The sequence below is a fragment of the Cinclus cinclus genome, chromosome 21 (genome assembly GCF_963662255.1).
Source record: "Cinclus cinclus chromosome 21, bCinCin1.1, whole genome shotgun sequence".
NCBI classification, from domain to species: Eukaryota; Metazoa; Chordata; class Aves; order Passeriformes; family Cinclidae; genus Cinclus; species Cinclus cinclus.
Window position 1 is genome coordinate 5,697,304 of NC_085066.1, and position 21,208 is coordinate 5,718,511.

At 42.7% G+C, this 21,208-nt stretch overlaps 1 protein-coding gene across 2 annotated transcripts in view; it reads right to left on the reverse strand.

The window, feature by feature from the left end:
• Positions 1-21,208, reverse strand: part of ERBB4 (erb-b2 receptor tyrosine kinase 4) — a 552,024-nt gene that overhangs the window by 161,766 nt on the left and 369,050 nt on the right. For both annotated transcript variants that reach the window (XM_062506761.1, XM_062506760.1), the window contains exon 4: positions 12,790-12,924. In XM_062506761.1, coding sequence (XP_062362745.1) covers positions 12,790-12,924 — 135 coding nt within the window. The remainder of the gene's footprint in view (positions 1-12,789; positions 12,925-21,208) is intronic.

Sequence of the window (21,208 nt, forward strand, 5' to 3'; positions counted from 1 at the left end):
TCAGGGACAAGCAGCTGAAGAGAAACTGGCCTGGGAAACAGGTCTGGGAAATGAGAACAATCCAAGAGATACACTCTGATAGACAGGCACGGAAAGATATACAGGGATAGCATGAGGGGGAGCGGGGAGAGGGAGCAGAGATAAAACTTAGCCAGCACTGAAGAAAACAAATAGTGAATATCAAAGAGAGACACATTACCTTGAGTAATGTGGGATGGAGACAACCCCTGTGTGTGCACAGGGACCAGGCATCTGTTGAGAACTGCAAAATCACAGAGTATTGCCAGATACGCTGGTGGAAGACAGTTTTGATTTTAAGAGAGATTGGCCACCAGAGGTAAAGGAATAAATGGGAAGTCAAGAAGAGCATGTCAGCAGCACCGAATGGGCTTGGGCTGCTGGATTCATATCTGTTGCTGACAGCTCTGAGCTGATAGGGAGCTCACTGTAACATCAGTGCAGCTGCTACAGAAAAATGTCTTCAGGCCACAGCAATGACTACAGAAAGGGACCTGAGGGGGGTAATGAAGACACTGGTTATTTTTCTCTGTCTGGAGCAGACAGTACTGGTGAGGCCGTGTGACGCGATGCATTAATTGGGGGTTTAGTCATCCACACAAAATAAAAACCTTCACATATGACATAGTCTAAAACTTTACACTGATTAATTAGTGTAAAGTTATTACAGTGATTAATTAGGAGCTATTAATTATCACTGCTTATAGCTGTTAGCACAGAGCAATGTAAGTGAATTCCCCCCACTGTGATGGTGAATTAGTTCCAATCAGCATCAAATGCCTTCCTGAACATGCACACAGGGATGCTGAGCAAATGGGGAGACACAGCCAGAAGGCTAAAAGGATAGGTCAAGTCATACCTGCTGCTTGGCAGGCTCATCAAGAACAACAAAGCCTCAGGAATCCTTCCGTTGTAATCATTATTGTTAAAAAAAAAATTCTTCCACAGGTAACTGCCCCTCCTCCCACAGTGCAGCAGGAGCAGAAGAGCAGCCCAGTCCCTGCTAACACTGGGGTCAGAACGGAACACATTCCCTCCAGCAGACCATGCCCAAAGCACACAGATCACAGCCCCAGGCCCCTTCTGAATGCTGGGGTAGCTCTTATTGTCTCTTTCCTCCGTGGGGAAGGAGAGGGTGCTATTCCACCACCTGTATGTATGTGAGCTCTCATCTCCTTCTCTCCTTTGCTTCCTGTGATGAAAGCTGTCTCCTCTCGGGCCAGCAAGCCAAAAAACAGTCTGGGGGCTGCTCTCTGAAGGGGAGAGCCCAGAGCTGGCAGCCATCCCTCCCCAGGACAGCTCTCCTGACACGGGGAGCTCTCCAGCCCCAAAGGGAGAGAGCTGAGCACAGCACACAGCCATCCTTGGTGTCCTGCAGCTCGGTGGCTGTGACCACTGGAGAGCCATGGATCAGAGCACTCCTAGGATTATTTCTGTATTTAACTCAATGATTCTTTAATACTCAGACTTTCAAGAGATAAATTAGAAAAGATGCCAACTAAGACCAGCCCGGGGCAGTTTCCACTGGGAGGTGAGAGCCAGGATGTACAGATTTGAATGCCTTGATGCAAGGTAGAAAACTGAACCATATTGCCCCACACCCTGAAGAACTCCTGAGCTTAAAAAGAGAAAAAAAGGGAGAAAAGTCTGAGTTACTGAGGAAATTTGAGTGTGAGCAGAGGACAGGTCTGTGAGAGGAAGGCACTGCAGATTCCAGCAGACGGAGACCATAGAAAGCCAACATCTTCTATGATTTTGTATTCACCTCAGCATTTCCCCCTGCATGGGGGTATCTGGAAGTGCCTACATCTCCTGCCTTAGCAGCAGCGACTGCGATGCCCAGCACTGACATCTGCATCCTTCCCTAGCCGAGGTCACTGCCCCCTGGCTCCCAGACCTGGCACTGTTCTGGTGTCATAGCACACGAAATCCAAACCCACAAACAAGCCAACAGCAGGGGAGCACCTGTGGCAGTACCTGCAGTAAATCTGGAGCCAGGTCTCTGTCCGTAAGAGAAGCAGCATTTACTGTCTGAAGCACAGCTTATCTGAGAATGGAAGGATGCAGGTATAAGTTCCTTTTTTGGGGCAGGTTGTACAGTGCTGGGACAAAAATTCCTGCACCATTGGATGAGATTTTCAAAGGAGGCTCTCAACAAACTCAAACACACAGCTCGAAGTGCTCTTTTGTGGCTTTAATAGCAGCTCCTCAAACAGGTCAAGTCAGTCAATACCACATAACTCAAAACACTGTGCTGTTATAATGTTCCTGTAATGCAGCTAAAGCAGTGATAAAGTTCAAACAGAGGGACATACAGTTTTAATTTTTTAAACAAAGTGATAACCTCAAAGAAGGGAAATCAGAACTTGAAATTGAATTGGCTTTTAAAATTCATTTTTTTTCTTTCTCAGTCCCATGTAGTATTCTTAGAGTCCGGCAGGGTATATTTAGAAATACTCATGTTTTAATCAACTTCTGACTCAATTATATTGAAATACTAGAAAGGAATTCCTCATTCCCATGAAATCTGGAGTCCAGTTTTAGGCCAGTTTTTAAAATTTGCATAAGCCTCTTAATGTGCTTATCCAAAATGTATTTCTGGCTACTTGAAACAAAACTGATTATTACAAAACATTACTTGGACCACAGAAGTCCTTCCTATGTTGAAAACCGATGGTTGGACATATACTCTGATATTTAGATTTAGTGTTTGCTATACATGAAAATTTAATGAAAATAATCATACAAATTTCAAACTGCAATTTCCTGGACAATCTTCAGTTATCAGAGATCTTCTAGGAGGTGATGCTTTGGGCATGATGGGACTGTCATGTAGGTGTAGTACTGCAGGAGGTGTGAAGAGACCAGAAGGAAGACCCTGAAGCTGCCCTGGGTTTGAGCAGACCAGGCTGTCCACAGGATAGCAGTTCTGAGAGCTTCTGCCAGAACAGACAGACCTAAGAAAATCCTTTAAAAAGCACAGATGTGATGACAACAAAGGCTTGGGGTGGTTTTGTATTTGATGAAGGGAGCAGAACAGCGCGCTGGGAGAAGCCACCTGGGTAGTGCCAGCACTGCACCCACCCCTGTGAGGCACCAACAAACCCCATCTGAGCAGGGGGCTGGGAGGCACACAGCAGCTTCCAGATCCTTCCAGACACTATTCAGCAGCTGATTTTATACTCTTGCTATCCTTTCCCCCTTTTCCTAAGCAGCTCTTTGAAGGCAGGTCATGAGAGCTGCTGAAGCTTGCTGTGAGAGACCAATCCCTCCCACCCACTCACTACAAATCTGGCAATCACCATGCAATTTAGGCTATTTTAAATATCTGGATTATTTGGGGGTTGTTTCCTACTTTCAAGAAACATGAGTGCTTGTGATAAACAAGCTGCCTGTAATGGAGAGGAATGATTTCATTCAACCTGAAAGTCTCTCCCTTGTGCAATATACTGCTCAAACACCAATCTGCTCATAAACAGGTGCTGTGCAGTATAAGCAGGTGCTGTCATACATTATACACACACAGGTTGCCATTAACAGATAAGCATTTGCCAACAGTTTCTACACACCTCTACATGGAGCCCTACTTCAATTCTGTATCTACAGAACCACTGTACTCTTTTACACATCAGCATGTCAGCCTCTGCCACTTGGTGAGTGACTTCACCCCACAGGTGCTAAAAGGAGGAAGGAAGATACTCAGTGAAACTGGTCAGCACTTTGGCAGGGATGGGGTTGGTTCTGCGGCTGTGTATTTTTTGTTTCTGTTGCAAAATGTATTTCTCAGTGCCAAGAGATGCCCATGGCTGAGATTCTTCAGAAACTGTTAATGCTGTTTTTTTTCCATGCCCTCCTCTCTGTGCCCATGACTTCTAGAAGTCCCCATGTCTGTAGCAGTTACTTTTCTGGGCTCTGCAGCATACAGAATTCTGTCTCTCACAGCAGTACTTTTTTTTTTATTTGTGTTCATTACTTATATTTTATTCAGTAACTCAACTACGAGAGGCGTTGTATTTCCATCAGATGCCACATCTGCTTGCCTTTCAAATCTGTTTCAAGGGCAGTCACCAATTGACAAATCCCTTCTGAAAATGCTGGCTGAAGGTATTTACTAGAAAGCTAAACTGATTCCCTTTATTTAAAACACACTGTTCTGGGTTGAGGAAAAAACATTACAGGTAACTTCAAGCAGTTCAGCTTGCCATTCTAATGCAAATCAAGTTCATTCTACCACTAGATTTCATGTATTCCTCCATCTTCAGATATATCTGCTCGACAAAAACTATTCTTCAAAATCGAAACTTTCTGTTACTGTATTTGCCTTTCAAATCCAGGTAAATAAATTCTGTCTGGACTAGAGATTCCTTAATGGAAGGAAAAGAGAGAGACTTCCACGTAGCCCAAACAAAAGGCAGATGTGGGACTTTCTGTCTATCTGATATAAATTTTCTTTCTAAATGAGAAATCCATGAAACCATAACTACTGCTGAAGTACAGTGCTTCAAGCCCGTGAAGCGTGTGCCACATGGAAGGAGCTTTCACAAAACAGTTGAGGTGTTTGTGGCTTCTTATGGAAAAGAACAGCTTCTCCTCCTGGTTTTGCCATGGTGATGCTGGCAGCAGGGAACGTGTTCTGTACCCAGACCACCTCTCTGCTGAGGCCCTGTTTGCTGGTCTCCAAACATACATTTAAAATGTTAATTGAACTCCAAGTAATAACCTCAATGAAAGGCTATAATTTAACAAACTCTGCAATAACAAATGTCTTCAGGGTATACTTTCTGCAATGCCATTTTCTCAGTAGGTAGTTTCCAATTTAGATGTACACCAAAAATGATACACTAGCTGCTCTGAAAGGTGGCTTTAAGCATGAATTAGTCACTTCCCTCTTTTCTTTTCATCAGCATACATAAATATACTGCTGTTACTCTGGCCTTCTTCAGAGCAAAATCCTCGTGCTTGGGAAAAACACAAAATACCCTGCAGAAGTAACTGGACAAAATGTGGTTATCTCATCTGTGTCCTAACAGCAAGGGCTGGGGGGTTGATTTACAAATACTCATGATTTACATATAATTGTCTCCTGTTACAGAAGCACCCACTGGTCTGAAGGAAAGCTTTCCTTATACTTTTATTTTTGCTGCATTCACCTCTCTTCAATCTTTACTAACCAATGGCTTTTTTACACCTGAGGGAAAGGACTCCATCCTTTTCCTGCTCTGTAGTTCACCAGTGTGGCTGTGGCTTCCCAAGGACAGCAGGATTGCTCCTGTGCAGAAGTTTGTTCTGGGTGGCCCAGTTGAAAACACTGGCGTGGACATGAACAGCATTTTAGACAGTTTAGGCACAGCACACCTGAGAACTGGTGTAAGGTCAAGACTTGTGGAAAAGATTGCAAGGATCTGACACCCCCCTATTCTTCATAGCCGTCACATAATTACTTCAGAGCTAAACACCCAATGGTCTGACCTGAATATAAATTTCCAGATAAGTGGCTTTGTGTAAAAAAAACGATCCTTTTCTAATATTGCAACTGCTGGTAGAAAAGCTGAGTTACTGTGCTCTGTGAAGAATTACAAGGTCACTACTGAACATTAAATCAAGGGGCTTCCCACCTGTCAGGTCTCATTTGGTAGCTGCAATAAATGGCTGTACACAAATTCATCCACATCCCTTGTCAGCAACCCCTAACAGAGACTCTTGAGACCCAAGGGAGAATATAAAGCTTATAATGTATAAAAAATTCCATGCAAATATCAACTCATACAAGAATATAGTAAATATGCTGAAAAGGATGTACGTGTACCCACATGGCTGATTTTCTGCTATAACAATTAAAAAAAAAAAAAAAAGTAAGGAGCTTCTGGCCTTAAACTAGTTTGACATAAAGACATTTCTGCTAAACTAAGTTTATATGAGATTTTTCCAATCTCTGTAATATTTCAAAGAAGTGTATTTTAGAAACACTATTACTCCTTTTGCTAGCATGTGGAAAACTGGCAGTAAAATATGCCCAGCAAACACTCAGTTATGGTGGCTGGTGGGGCAGGTTAACCTGAAAAAGCAATTCACAAAGACAGTGTGACAGAAGAAATTAAGAAAAAAAAAAATTACAGAGCCAGCACTGACTCCCATCAGCCAAGTACAGGGGTAAGTGTGTCAAACTGAGCTGTGATGCTTCCAAAGACACCTGCTCCCAGGTAAGGTCACTGGCAGCTTGGATTGCCAGGAGCATGGAGGGCTGACTCCATAAGCAGCTATGCAGCTGGGAAGTCCACTTTTTGTTCCTTTAATTAAAATGCAAAGCACTGGCTAAATGGTAAACATTTAATTAGATTTGTCTCTATGTTTCAATATTAATAAAACACATGAAAAATGCATTAAGACCCAGCTAATTGGGGACTCTCCAAAAGCAGCTGTAAATGAGCAATTATAATACAATTGGGGTGTTGTCCCCCAGGGATCCCTAGGACTGACACTTCTTAGTATTCTAGACAAAGGTTTAGAAATTATTAAAATATCCCAGGCAATAAAGTGTACACATGACAGGAAGAGTGAAATCCCAGCAAATTACAGTGAGAAGTAGCCAATATCAGAGAGTGAGCCAGGCTGGGGAGTAAGCTGGAGTCACTCACACCAAGTGACTTCTATAGAGCCAAACATAAGATTGCATATTTCAGAATAGAACATACAGGCTGTATTTGCTGGGGGGAAAAAAAGAGAGTCTCTAAACCACACAGCTATCAGAACTGACTGAATTTTGTTTGCCTGAACACCAAATTCCTCACATGAAGCTGAAACACAAAGGGTATAATTTGTGCTTCTACTGGTAATATGAGGAATAAAATACCATGCATGCTTTGGGTTCTGCTTTCTAAAAGCAAACTGAAAAATGCATAGTTTACATTGATCAACAATGAAAATTACTCTGGGGCTGGAACAAAATTCCTCCTTGTGAGAGATGGGAGAGCCTCTATCTGTCCAGCTTTTGGAAGATCAGGAGGTGAGCTGATGACACGGGACACAGAGAGAAGAAGCTGGCTAGGAAAGCTCTTTGAGCCAGTCCAGAGAAAGCAGAAGATGCAACATCTCCGATTTAAAACTGTGCTCAGATTAGCGACAGAGGCAGCTGGTATTATTCCTTTTAATACTGAGAAGTAACCAAGTTCTGGAGGGCCAGCTGCATTTCTGCAAAGCTCCAGAGCAGTGCCAGGAGAGTGCACAGAGCACCAGAGCCCACGGCCACTGGGAGCCCAAAGCCAGGTTGGAAGATAAGCTGTGGCCAGGGAAGTCACTGAGCTCCACACTGGGCAAGCTGATGATATTCCAGGCCTCTGCATATAGGAAATAGAGCTAATGGTGTTTCAAAGCTCCTTCTGCCCTTGAAAAAATCTACGAATCAACAGGCAAAAAAGAAAAAAAGTTTTGGAAGAGCGGAGTTTTCACGCAGAGCTTCCCTGGAATACACCATGGGATTTATTGAGTCACAGGCACAGCCCTGAAGACCAAATCTTCTCTGCCTGTAACTCTGCAGCAGTGCTTCTGCACAGTTCAGAACTGGGGTGTTCTCACACCACTGCAATTACATACAAAGCAATGGCAGAGGAGCACCACGCTGTGAAGAACAAGGAACTGAAGTTGTTCTGCCTGAAAAAGTACCTTGCCAAAAATTCCAGCTTTATTCACAGCTGATAGGCACTCCGTTGAAAAGCCAGATCGACAAAGGGAATTTTTTTCAAGAGATCTCACTGCACTTCAGAGTCTGAGCAGAAACTTGAGTTCAAGAAAATACTTTACAATGGATTTAATTTTCACAGAGTTTATTTTGCACAATTCTGGGCACATACCAACACACAGTCCAGCGTTTTTTAAATAACTCCTTGAAAAGCAGCTTAATTTTTTTTTTAACTTGAAAATGGAGAGTGATTTTTGCATCCACATTACCCAAAGAGTCACCAGCTCTACCATGAACATGCATCCATAGTTTAAGTATGTTTAAGAGCATTATTGACTGATTTGAACACATGCTATTGGCTATGGAAGTGACATCAACACAACAATTCAAACTCTACAAGCTTTTCTGTGAAACAAAAGCTCCAAGCAAAGTTCCTCTGAAAATTCTGATTTAATACCATGGTCTCTGCAAAATCCTGTGGAAGAGCTCACCTGACAAAATGTGAGGCTTGTCCAGTTCCTGCTACCAACAAAACTGAGGAGAACATTGAAGACACAGATGCAGCCAGATTTTCACTGGACTCTCATAAAAGCTGCTCAGAGAGCTCTTCTAATCTCGAGACATTTTAGGCAAGAAGCCTAATTCTTTTTCTCTGCTTTATTTATTTTCCCTGCTGGGAGCTGTACCCTGGGTTTCTACCTCTGAAGAGCAGAGCTCCAGCTCCTCAGTTAAGGGACTGAATCCAAAAACTGGATGTGCTAACAGGGGAATAGGCTTTTGAGAAGCAAGGCTTCAGCATGTTGGCCAATGCTTGAATTTATGGCTGATTTTTTAAAGGAGAGAAAATAATATTTTCATCGTTGCAGGAACAATTTCAGTAACGTAAACCTAAAGGGAAAATGTTGTTCCTTGGAGAGTTAAGTGCTTTTGAGATTCCCATTGCGACGTGCTTAAAACTGCCACTTAGCTTAAAACCCCAGGCTGGCAGCACAGAATCCAGGTAAACAGAAGAGAAGGCTGCTTTCAAGCTACAACTAATTCCAAAAGCTTCAGCTGCAAGATAGCAGCATGGGAAGGCGGTGCAAGCAGTAAATATTTCAGTGTGTGTGTGTGTGTGTGTGTGAGTCAAAATGGCAGGCACAGAGGCTGTGTCCTGGGAGAGCTGGAGCTGTGTGGTCCGTGGTGCAGGGTTTGTTTATCTGTGCCAGCAGCCACTGCCTCTGTGCATCTGAACGGTGACACCGTGTCACTCAGAGGCCTCCAACGTGAGCTTTTCTGCACGCGTTTGATCAGAGCGTGAAGGGGAAAAAGGAGAAGCAGCACTCAGGATTTACATGTCTGCAGTATTTCTGGCAGTGTTTAAGACGCCACGGCCTTTTCAACTGGCTCCTTAGCAGTGATGTGACAATGAAAGCCTGTGAAGAAGGGAATCAGAGGAGTTTTATTCCCTGAATTCACTGGCCATATTCTCTTCTGCCTAGCGCTGATGTGAATGAAGGAAATTGCCAGAACTGGCAGACCCAAGGTATGAAAAAGGCACAGAGGCAGGGGACCAATTTGACTTCATGGCATCTTCTTTTCACTCCACCCTTTTGTCTTCTTCTGCTGATTGCATTGGAGCAGCAAGGGAGGGTTCAAGTGAAAATATCCCTGAATCCAGACCATTATGAGCTTTTCCAGCTGGCTGGGGAAGGGAATAGCATGGGCACCTCAGTGTCAGCTCCCCGACAGGGCTGCCTGAGCTCCCACACACGCTGGTGCCCAGCTGTGCCTGGTGTGACACTGCATTCACATCACCCTGCTGCACTCACTCTGGCCACGGCCAAGGCCAGGCTGAGCACTTGCTCTTTCAGACATGTACACAGCTCTGGGGAGGTTTTGTGTCCTCTGCTGATGGTTGGAAACAAGGCCAGTGATGCCAGAGTGCCAGACTGTGTCTGAGGCAGTTCCTGCCACCAGATTCTGACACAGCAGGTCACAGCCTCTGTCCCTGGGCTTATTCCATACCAGGGACCACTCAGTGGAACAGCCCTCACAATTCCTGGGCCGTAAGGTACCCTCCAGTCCTGACAGTCATGGCTAAACATGGCACCTGATGCTGCTAGCCAGGTCTTAGAGGATCTCACACCTTCACAGACTTCCCTAATTTACTGCTAGGATGGACTTTGGATAGTCCAAATAGGTTAGATATTAGGAAGAAGTTTTTATGGAAAAAATAATAAAATATTGAAATGGTCTGCCTGGGGAGATGGTGGAGTCCCCATCCCTGGATGTGTTTAAAAAAGACTGGATGTGGCACTCAGTGCCATGCTCTAGCTGAGGTGTTGGGGTATGGGTTGGACTAGGTGATCTTGAAGGTCTCTTCCAACCTTGTGATTCACTGAATTCTGTGATACTTTTCTGAGCTTCACACAGCAGGTTTGGTTGGCTCACATTCCTTCCTACAAAGGTTTATAGATAAACAGTAAAAGCCAGGAGTTCTTTCCAAAATATTTTGACATTGGGATATTTTCAGTAATGCCAAGCAACATGTACTTCTGTAATTCCAGTGGATTTAGCCAATATTTCCATTGGATAGGAGACACTTGAGAGTTAAACACTAAATAATGTTTAAGTCTCAGGTGTCTCCTATCCAGTGGAAATCTTGTATCTCCTATCCAATGGAAATACACATGTTGGATCCAGAAAAGAATGAGTCACAGTCTGTGCAGAAAAAAACTTTGTAATGCACTGAGCATCATTTGCAGCAGTGGAAAAAAGCAAGGCTGGGCACAGCAAGCACTCACACTCCCTAGCAGGTTGTGAAAAGTGACATGTGAACCAAAACTGAGAAGTATATTTCTTATTTAATGACATTCTACACCAATTTCCAGGGTTAAAATTCAATGTTCATTTCTCCAAGTTCTATGTGTGTGCACAGCACATGCATGCACCCACACACAGGTATTTAATTACAGGCCATTTTAAATGGTGATTTCTGTACCTGAGTTCTTTGTTACCCAAAGCCTTAGGACCTTTTTAAGTATTTGTTGGCTTTTTGTATAATGGGGTTTATATTTTCACCTATATAAACTGTGAAGACAGGAATGGTTTGGATTAGCTAATTTAACCAAATTTCACAGGCCTCATGAATTGTACTGAGATGGTATTGAGTTTCTCAGAAGTTTATTAAATTCAATACAGTCCAGTTGTGCACTGCTTCATCCCAAGTAAGGAAAAATAGAGCAAAACTTGGGTGGCTATCTTAATGAAGCTGCCTTGGTACATAGTTCTCAATCATCAGTGAAATAATGCTGTTTATCTTTTTTATCAAACACAAATTGTTCCTTCCCTATGCTTCAAAACAACTCAAAAGGAAGGAAAAATTGTTTGAAGAAAACTGGACTTTGCTACGTATATTCTTTCATCTAGCTGTGTGTGGGTGCTAATATTTGCCTTCTTTTTTTTCAGGGTGTGACTTTAAAAGTACTCAGAATGGATCTTGTTCCAGTTCTTCTGGAGTCACCAGTAAAACTTCTGTTACCTCAAAAAGATAGTACTGATGTTGGTTGCTTTTTTAAAAGAGCAGAAGCATTTGTCTTGAAGAACTGGGAAAGGTTAAAAGAAAACCCAGTAACAGAACAAAACAGTGTAAGAACCAAGTTTTTTTTTCTCCAAGCAATGACTCATAAAAGGATACAGGCATTCCCTCATCTTCAAAGGCTTCATCAGTTCTGCCTAGAACTGATCATCAGCAGTGATGAGGGTTTTTAAGATGCAAATAAGAGAGCTGGCTGCATTACAACTATGTCAGGTATCCAGCCAGAAGGGAGAAGTGATGGGCTCAGCCCTGGAGCTGGATGTCCAGGAGCAGTGCAGCTGGCCAGGCTCCTGGAGGAAGTCTTATCTCAAGTACCTGGGCTCTGGTATTAAGGGAACAGATGAGATACACAAAAGCAAGTCAGCCTTCTATAAAATCTGTAACACCACAAAGCACCTGGTTAAAAGCAGGTTGCTCCTTAGAAATTATGGGGATTCATCAAAAGGTCCATACCTAGAGTCTTGAAATTTTTTTTCCTAAGTTCCCAACACAGAACAGAAGAAATGAAATGTTTCTTGGCTTTAGGGAAAGCTAGAGAGGCAATCAGTCTTTTATACATCCTCGAGGGACACCTTCAGGTATGGAAAGCAATCCAGGATGTCCCCATATCTGGAATGCTCAGAACAGTATATCTGCTGTGGTGTCACCTTTGACACCTGATACAAACTTCTTCCCAGCCTGTCTCTGAATTTCAATGTTGGTACATCCTGAGGGTACTGTTTAACGGCACAGCATTCATTCTGAATGCACTTTACTCCATTATGGAATATTTTGCTTAAACACTCCGTACCCCTGTCACCACTATTCACTACAATTCATTATTGCTGCAAGAATAAGAATGAATCACTGAAGGCAAATCATTCTTGGGAAGGGAAATAAAGAAACTCTAAGCAAACAGGTATTTCAAGTTTAGAATGGAAAGCATTAAAATAAAGAATATATAGTAAAAAACAGAGAATGATTGGTTATATTGTGAAGAACAACCCATCTTCTGCTAATTCTCTCTCTCTCTCTCTCTTTTCAGCAATATACACACAAGACAACAGGATAACTATTTCTTTCAGGTTCACTTCTCATCTAAAGTCAGAATATCTGTGAGCTTTTTACCACAATTACTCCAGCAGCTAATTATGATGCTACAGACAGACCATTGTGACTCGAGGACCAGCCTGAGCAGCAGGAACAAATGCAAAGCAAACAAGAACGCCTGTGCTTCCACAGCACCGCAGTGGCTTTAGCAATAAAGAAGAAAAAGAAACTGCAGAAGAGAGAAAGCAGATGAGAGAAAATTCAGAAAACCTACGATGTTCACAAATACCCTCTACAGACACTGTTTTTGAGAACAGACTAAGTGGTCCTCCAAGCAGCAGACAAACTTAGAAAAATGCAAGGAGCAATGAAAGGAAAATTTACCGATATAATTCTCCGTAACGGAGGATCAGGGAAAACTTGTGGCCATAGTTATCCTGTTTCATGCTGAGGGGATGACAAGGCTGAGAATAAAAGCAGTACTTACATCCTGAGCTGCCATTCGTTGGAACCAGAGTGAAGTTGGAGGCCCAGGGGTTACGCACGATGTCTTGCCAATGAATGGTGTCTGCAAAGCAGAGGAATTTGTTCTGGCCAACGTACACCCCTCCATTCAGTATCTCTGTGCAGAAGAAAAAGAGAACAATGTACTTGTAAGACTTCAGACAGCTGATTAAATCTATTGCTAAATGTGCGTTGGAGAGAGGGCACGACATTTAAATGCAAACAATAAAAAAAATCTCACTGTAATCTCATTTAATAATCTGAAAACGGGAGGACAAGCAGCTCACAGTATCTGTAAACAGGAACCCTTTATTCACATGCAGAAGAAACTTGGTGGAGACTGACACACAATTTACCTTTTGTTCCAGTGCAATCATGTATGGAACAGTTCTGTATTTCGCGGGTAAAATAACCTTCAACATTTAAATTACTTTAAAAAGATTTTTTAAAAGCAATCAATCACACTTTACTTCATTTCATTAATTTGCAGAAACACTTAAAACCTACAATAAAGAACCGTGCTGTGTTGAGCCCACAGAACACAAGAAGGGGCCAGTCTGCACAAGGTCTGGAGAAAATGTTTTGCTACAGCCTGTGCTGCTGTAATACCATCATCCAAAACACCCAAATACTCCATAGCAACGATCCAAATCTCAAAACCTGGGATCCAAAACTCCTATGGATGTGCCTTGCTGGAAGCTTTGTGTTAAAGGGAGATGGTTTTTAAACAGGCAAACGTTTTGGGGTTCTTCTTAGGTTGTGGGGCTTTTGTGTGTGTGTTTTGTAGAGCTTTTTGGGTTTTCTTTTTATTTTCATATTTATAGCGGTTTATTTAAAAAATAAAACCTCTCTGTTGCCCTGTCTCTAAAGACTTGATTCATCAAATCTCGACATGAAAATGATCTTAAAGTTGTTGGTTGCAGCACCAGGGTTTCCTCTGGAACAAAAAGATTTATTTTTTTTTTACCCTCTAAACCCTGTTCAAATTCACAGTTCCTCTACTTAACCTGTCTGTTTTATTTCCAAAGCAGGAGACAATGCATGTGACTTTCATGAAAGATAACAGGAACTATGAGTCTAAAACCTTCAGTGTCAGAGCTCCAAGGCTCAGCAGAGAAATGCTGAAGGTTAGTTACTGATGGCACCTTGGAGTGACATAAGTGGTGCTGTAGAGCCAGGAGTGCCCCACTTCTCACAGAGAATAAAGGGTAATTCCTGACTATGGTAGTAGCAATGATTAAGGTAGTCTAAGAAACCTCATCTGCCAGGAAAACCTGTAAAAGCTGTAATGGGAATGCAAATGTTTACACACACCATGGAAGGAATTACTATCTTTTTTTAAATTTCAGGGTTTACAGGCCAAAGCATGTAAATGAGGCAGCTCCAAATCAAGGAATGTATTAAATAAAGGATCATCTGTAAATACATCTTTCCACCATATTAATCAGTGTTACCATTTCTTAGAAACCTCTGGTTTAAAAGCTTGGCTTTTCATTGAAAAGGGGCTTATAAATGAAAACAACGATAATAATCTGATACAGAAAAGGAGTCCAGATTAGAGATACAGCAATGATCTGTCTGTATAATATTCTTATGGTCAGTGAAAAAAACATACAACATCTGTTAATAATTTTGCTCTGGGGAGAAAGGAAGACTTAGAAGAACACCTGAAATCATGATTAGTGATGATTTGTCCTAGCTTCACCAGATTACCTAATCCATTATGCCCCATATTTTGATTAAAAAAGAACACAAAAACAATGAAAAACCCGTAAAGTCTGCATTTATAGCTTCTTAAACACACACGCAATTCTGCATAGCTCCTTTATCAGCTGGCACACTGAACTGGCTTCATTTCTGGGTTTCTAGAGCATTCCCTCATGACAATACCTATCCAAGTTTCTTTCCTGCTAGGAATCTTCACATATTTTTGTAAACCAGGATCTCAATCTAAAAGCAATTCTAATAGTTTCAATTTGTGGAGAAAGACTTTTTTTCAGCGTAAAGGTAACCAGAAAGTGTACCACATGCTATACTTCAGGGAACTCAACACCTTCCACTGTGTTTTACTAAAAGCAACCACCAAAAAATGCTGTGACTTGCCTCATCACTGAATAGCAAGTGCTGTTTCTGCTGATTTTTCCCAAAAAGGGGATACATTTTCTCCATTTTCCCTGCACTGTACCATTTTTCACCAGTGGCAGAATTAAAGTTTCCAGGTTATTGATGAGCTGAGGGGCAAACAAACCAAAGTAATATCAAAGTTGGGCTCTTGGGGATATTAAGTAACACCGAGCTCAAAGTTTGGTACAGTCTTTAGAGCACTTGTATTTGACTCTTCCTCCTCTCTGGGACCCAGACTCATTTCCACTCCACCTTCCCAACCCAACCTGCTCTCCTACTTTTCTTTACAGCAAGTCCTCGGTGTGTGTAAATCAGCACAAATGCATTGGCTTCACTGACTTCAACTCAAAATGCATTTTGCACTTCTTTGCCCTCTCTTAGCAAGAACAATGCCTGGGAAGAGCTAATAAACCCTATTGCATGTTAAGCAAATGAAGCACAACTGTAATCAATATACAATAGAGCTGCTGTATAATGAACTCATCATCATCAAGTCATCATCGCATTTTAATTTACAGCCCTGAAAGTGAGAGATAAAGTTAAACAATGAACAGGAGGAGAAAGGCAGGCTCTCTGTCTGTGCAGGCAAGCTAGCAATGGAAGCCAGGAAAAAAGAGGTTTCTTCCCCTGTGTGCAACACCTCAGGTGCCTCTTTGCTCAACTCTTCCCAAGGCTGCGACAGAAGAGAGAATGGCAAGTCCCTGAGTGAATTTTGTGAACAAAGAAGCCAGTTCCTGCCAAAGAAGCTCAAAACCAGACCACTCAGAGTGAAATGTATTTTAAATACCATTTGTGGGATGAGTTTGTCTTCTAAAACAATTTTTTGTGACATTGGAAATCTGTTAGTCCAAGTATGACCCTAATAGCAGCAAGTACTACCCTTGAGCTTCCACCCTGTTCAGGGAGATCAAGGAACAAAAGAGGATTTCTAAGGACAAGACCCACTAGCTTTCACTGGGAAAAGAATTCCTAGAGGTGCCAGACAACTTTGGACATCTTTCTGAAAGATGTAACACTTCCAAGTACCATGATCTCCTGGTTTGGCACCAGGGCTGCAGCCCCATGCCTTGAGAAAAGGAGTAGCACCAAGGGTTTTTGCCACTTGATTCTGAAGTGAATGACAAATCTTATCATCTTCTTCATTAGAGCTACTCTACTGGCTTAAAAGCACTATAATTCTGCACCAGAGTTACATGGAAATGTATCAGCATGTGTCCTTGGCACTGAGTTCTGTCATTATTTTGCTTGTAACTCTCAAATGATTGTGAGGAACTTCTATCTGTAGATTATTAAAGTTTTCTTAAATGGTTATTTACTCAGGCAGCTAAACCAGAAATGTATTATCTGTTGTTACAGCTGCTATTTTCTTGCTTTCAAAAGCCTGCTGAAACATTCCCATAGACTTTGGTAACCTACCATGCAATACTAACAGGAGAAATGCAAATGTACAGGTCTCTGGCAACCAAGAAACACAAGCACCTCACACTGAAGTGCCAGGAACACAGACAGGTACATCACGCACAGTTCATAGTTGCCAAGTTCAAAAAGGGTCTCAGAGTTTCATTGGAGTCACTGAAAACACATTATCAACCACCAGAAGCATAAAATCACTGCAAAGAGACACTGGCTCTGCAAGTGTGGTGTCTGCTTAGAGCAGAGAGGGAAACCACTTTTCTTCTTCCATCTGTTAAAAGGGCATTTTATTGAGCTGACTTTTGTGTGTGTGTGTGTGTGTGTGTGTACAGTGTAATCCCTCATGGTCTGTTATCCAATTTCTAACGTGGGTTAAATTGGCAAAACATGTTCTCATTCTGTAATGTATCCTGGAGTGAAAGTTACTCGTGTATGTTTATGTGCAGTGGGGGTTGTAAACATCTATTTCGCTGTAGTATCGAAAATTTTTCTAAAATTGTTACAAAAATGGTTGTAAAATGGCTACTGCTATTCCAGGTTGCAAATTAAAAGCTTTTTTCTGATGCTACAAAACCAGCTGGCACCACGAACTGGAAGATGGCATGGTGAGAGGGAAAAGAACTAGCTCTGAAGCGGGCAGGGAAAGGAGAGGGAGTTAATTAGGAAAAACTGTGGGACATGTCCACTCTAACCACTTCAAAAGCAAACCAGAATACATCTTACACCTCTCAAGCTGACTGGCTATGAAGGAAGCAGCTGTCTTTTCAGCCCACCATGTACAGGCATATTCAGCATGTGTGTATCATGGAACACATGTTGACAGCACCCAAATTTCCAAGTCAGCCTCACTAGAGCTGAAGCACCTTTGCAGGATGACAGTGCTGCATCTTTACCAAAAAACACTCTGCTGATGGGGATCTCTTCCCCTATTTCACCCAAGATACTGAATGCATCATCTGAAAACAGCATAGGCTGGAAATTTCATGCCAAACCAAGTCTTTTGATCCCTCAGCACAGTTCATTGCTGGTGACCCACTGGGAAGGCACTTCGGGTCCATCATTAATAAGCTCTGTCTTAAAGGGTAATGAGAACTGGGTGCTTTAGGAGACAATAGCTCATCCATCATCAATCAAGACCTGAAGTTTTTATACAGATGATTTAAGAAGAGTTGGACTGTGCAAAATTGAAATGCCACATTTGTACTGGGAGATGAGGGGCGTTTGGTAATGAAAATGAGAGTTTTAACCTTCTCCATTTCAGCTCAATGACCATACTCAAAAGCTCATGGATGTGGAATGTATGTCCCAGCTAGAAGCCCCAGACAGCCTTCGATCTCAATTATACAATTTCAAGTACAGTTTATTTGGGTCATTAGCTGGAAGTCAGTTTCAAGGCTTGGTGGTAACAGCAAGAAATTCTTTATTTCTATCAAAAGCAATCAGCGTTATGTGCAGCCTGTGGGTTTGTACATCCAACTGCTCAATAACTAAGAACACTGAGTTGTAGAACCTGAGCATAAATCTTCTAATCCTAGCCACCTGTTTTGCTGCTTAAATAGAAATGGATCATTTGATTACCTTCCACTGAGTTGGACGGGGTACCCTTTGCACCCTAAAGGTATGTGAAGACAAGCTGACATAGTCCTTGCAACCATTTAGCTACTTCATTAGAGGACAGCAGGCTCTGGGCCACTCTTTTTTAGCCATCTCCCCAAAGGGAATATCTGTTTCATGAACAGGTTCAGCCAGAGAAGACATTTGTACTTGGGTTATTCCTTTGTCTGTGCATGCCTTGAATTCTTTCTTCTTGTGGCCTTATTAAAATAAGACTCCAAATAATTTGCCTGGTTAATTCTGTAAAAGAAAAAAAAAAACCACTGCAAAATATCCTGCCCTTTGGGATGAACACCCCGGACTTACCAGGTATGTTCCTTGACCCTGTTTGGCTTTGGGAAGTGCCTGTACATGTGTGCAGGTCTGGGTCAGGCTGCTGGACACCATTTCACCCTGCACAGGATGTGTCAGACACGTGGCCCCAAAGGGCTCTGTGCATGGACAAGGAGTAACAGCAGATGAATCCAATGGGTAACACAAAACCCCTACAACCATCCAAAAGGGAAGAAAGCACCTGTGTGTGAACTCAGTTTAGGATGTGCTTCTGCTCATCAGAAACAGTCCTGTTCTGAAGTCTAATTGTTGTTTGGTTTTTTTTTTTACTCAATATGCTTGGCTTGTGCTAAAGGAAATGGTCTCTGTCCCCAGTCCTGCCAGATTCACTGAGCTTGGTGGTTTCTCCCTTCAAGGCACCTTCCAGTGACCACGGAAGCTTCTGCCTACTTGGATCTTCATTCCCTGAAGTACCCAGACCCAGGTTTACATTTAAATCATTCCCTTCCCCTCCACTCTGGAGGAGGCTCTCTGCTCTGTAATAATTACTCTGCTTTGATGAGGGAGCTTCAAATCAAGGTGGTTTTTGTTAACCACACCCCTGCCATCAGCATTACATGTCCTTGATGTTAAATAACCAGGTAGACATAACAATGCCTGACCAACCCCAGCTCTGCCATTTCCTTTGCAGATGGTAACTGCAGGAGCAGCACTACCTGTTTACAGCTTTACCCACCTCATTCTTTTCCCATCATGAGCTTTTCAAAAAACTGTTTGACCCTGTTGACTTTGCAGGTGAGGAGCTTTTCTGTAATGTATTGGCTCTGTTACAGGGATAATAATTTTCAGGACGAGATGCTAATTGCCTCACTTTGTCCAGTCAAATTCTGAACCTGGTGTTAGGAGCCAAGTGCCTTGAGTCACTGTTTACTCAATATAATTCATGGGGTTGACAGGCAGGTTAACAGACATAAACCTTACAACTGGGACAATCCAGGGGGCTTTCTGTGGGTTGCTCCTAATCAGGGAAAGAGGCAGAACAAGCCTAAAGAAGTGATGGCTGGGCAGGAGGGACCTCTAATTGCAGCCTGCCTTTACCTAAAGGAAGACTACAGGGGAACACAGGTTCTTCTCAGAAGTGCCCAAGGACAAGAGGCAACATGGAAAACACTGATTAGAATTCAGAAAAGTCTTGTTCCCAGGTAGAGTGTGGTTAGAGTGTGGTTAAATACAGGAGCAGACTAATGAGAGAATTGGTGATATCTACTATCTGGAGATTCTAATAAACAATGAACAACCTGATTCTTGTCTGAAGTTACCTTACTCTTAGCAGAAGATTGGACCAGATGACCTCCAGATATTCCTTCCAACCCAAATTATTTTGTCCTTCTACAGTTATTAATCACCTACTACCGCAGTACTCACAACACTCCATTAGCAATCCATTCTCTCAATTTGTATGAAAGCATACTTCATTTTAAACTTTTACCAACTGGTAAACATTTGGTGATACAAAGCACCCACCTGGAAGGTGACATATATTTAAAAACACATCATGTGCATTATAAAGAAGTGCTCCAGTATCTGAAATACAGAACCTATGTCACTGAAACTGTCCCAAATTTCATGCAAAGGGGACATGTGGACTAAGATGAAGGACAGAACTGCTGCCCTTCAGTCTACTGATTTTTGGTTAGCGAAAAGAAAATTGCATTCATTTAAATCACAGGAGTGAATCAGTGATGAGTTTCAAGCTACTGTCTAGGGAGAGAGTGACACATGGCTGGCTCATCCCAGAAGACACTCTTGTGCTCAGTAAGGGCAGCAATATGCCAACAGCCAGGAATGAGCACTCATTTCATTCACAGCAGCCATTACATGATCCTCAGGTATCCCAGCCCTCCCTGATGGGGATACCTGAGTCCCAGTTACAGGAGCACATTCATGAAGAGGTGAGCTGGTTCTGCAGGATACTGGTGCGTGCCTCTTCAGAGTCCTCTGATGACACACCACTCCTGGGCAGTGCTTACCTTCCAGCTGTTCCAAAAAACTCAACTCTGTGCATGGATTTCAGCCAGTACACCCAGCTGTGGACATCTGAGTATTCAAACATCATTAAAACCTTCTGAATCCAAACCAAATCATCTTTCCTCTGCCCTGCTCACAAAAGGAGCAGAAGAAGCGATGGATGATGTGCTGTGCACTGGGTGCACCAAAAGGACAAGGTCTCCTTGGTATCCCAGCAGGCTCCAGAAAGCCTGGAGGCTCTGACAGATTCCCCCAGTACTGGAATTTATTTCTGCTGTCTGGTTATCTTTAACAGTGAGCATCCTATAGGACATAATCTGGTGTAATGACCCAAAGCAGCTGTATCAGCACTTGCCTTGCCTGTGTCTTTTACAACACAAGCCTTGTTTTCTGCATCAGGCACCCTCCAAATTTGTTCAGTGAAGGCTGAACAGACCTCAGTGTCACTTTGTGTGCCCCCTTGAAATGCTACCTATGCCCTATAGCACCACACTGATCAGCTGACACATAACCAAACCACCTTTCCTGACTCACCATGGTTGTTTCACATTCGTTTTCTCTCATCATTTCTCCAGAGCTTTTGCTGCAACTGGAATGTTTCTCCAGGTGAGTGGCTCCAGCTCCTGAGGGGCAGTGTGTTTACTTGCCAGCCCTACAACACCAGTTACTGCCAGCAGAGCTTCCTAGTGCCTCCAGAGCACTTCCACCAGCTGCAGATTCCTCCACAAACTCTGCAGCGAGGCACCAGTCCAGGTGTCCAGGGGTTAAGACTGCACACACGTTTTTCAACCATCCTCCTTCACCTCTGACTGCTCAGAGTTCTGGTGTAAGACACAGGAACCTAAACCTTCCTGTCCCTCTGCTTCAACAGGGACTCATCCAGCCTCCTTCTTTCCCTGATGCCAAGGGCAGGCAGACAGCATTCAAGAGAATCTGAAGAAATATGGGGA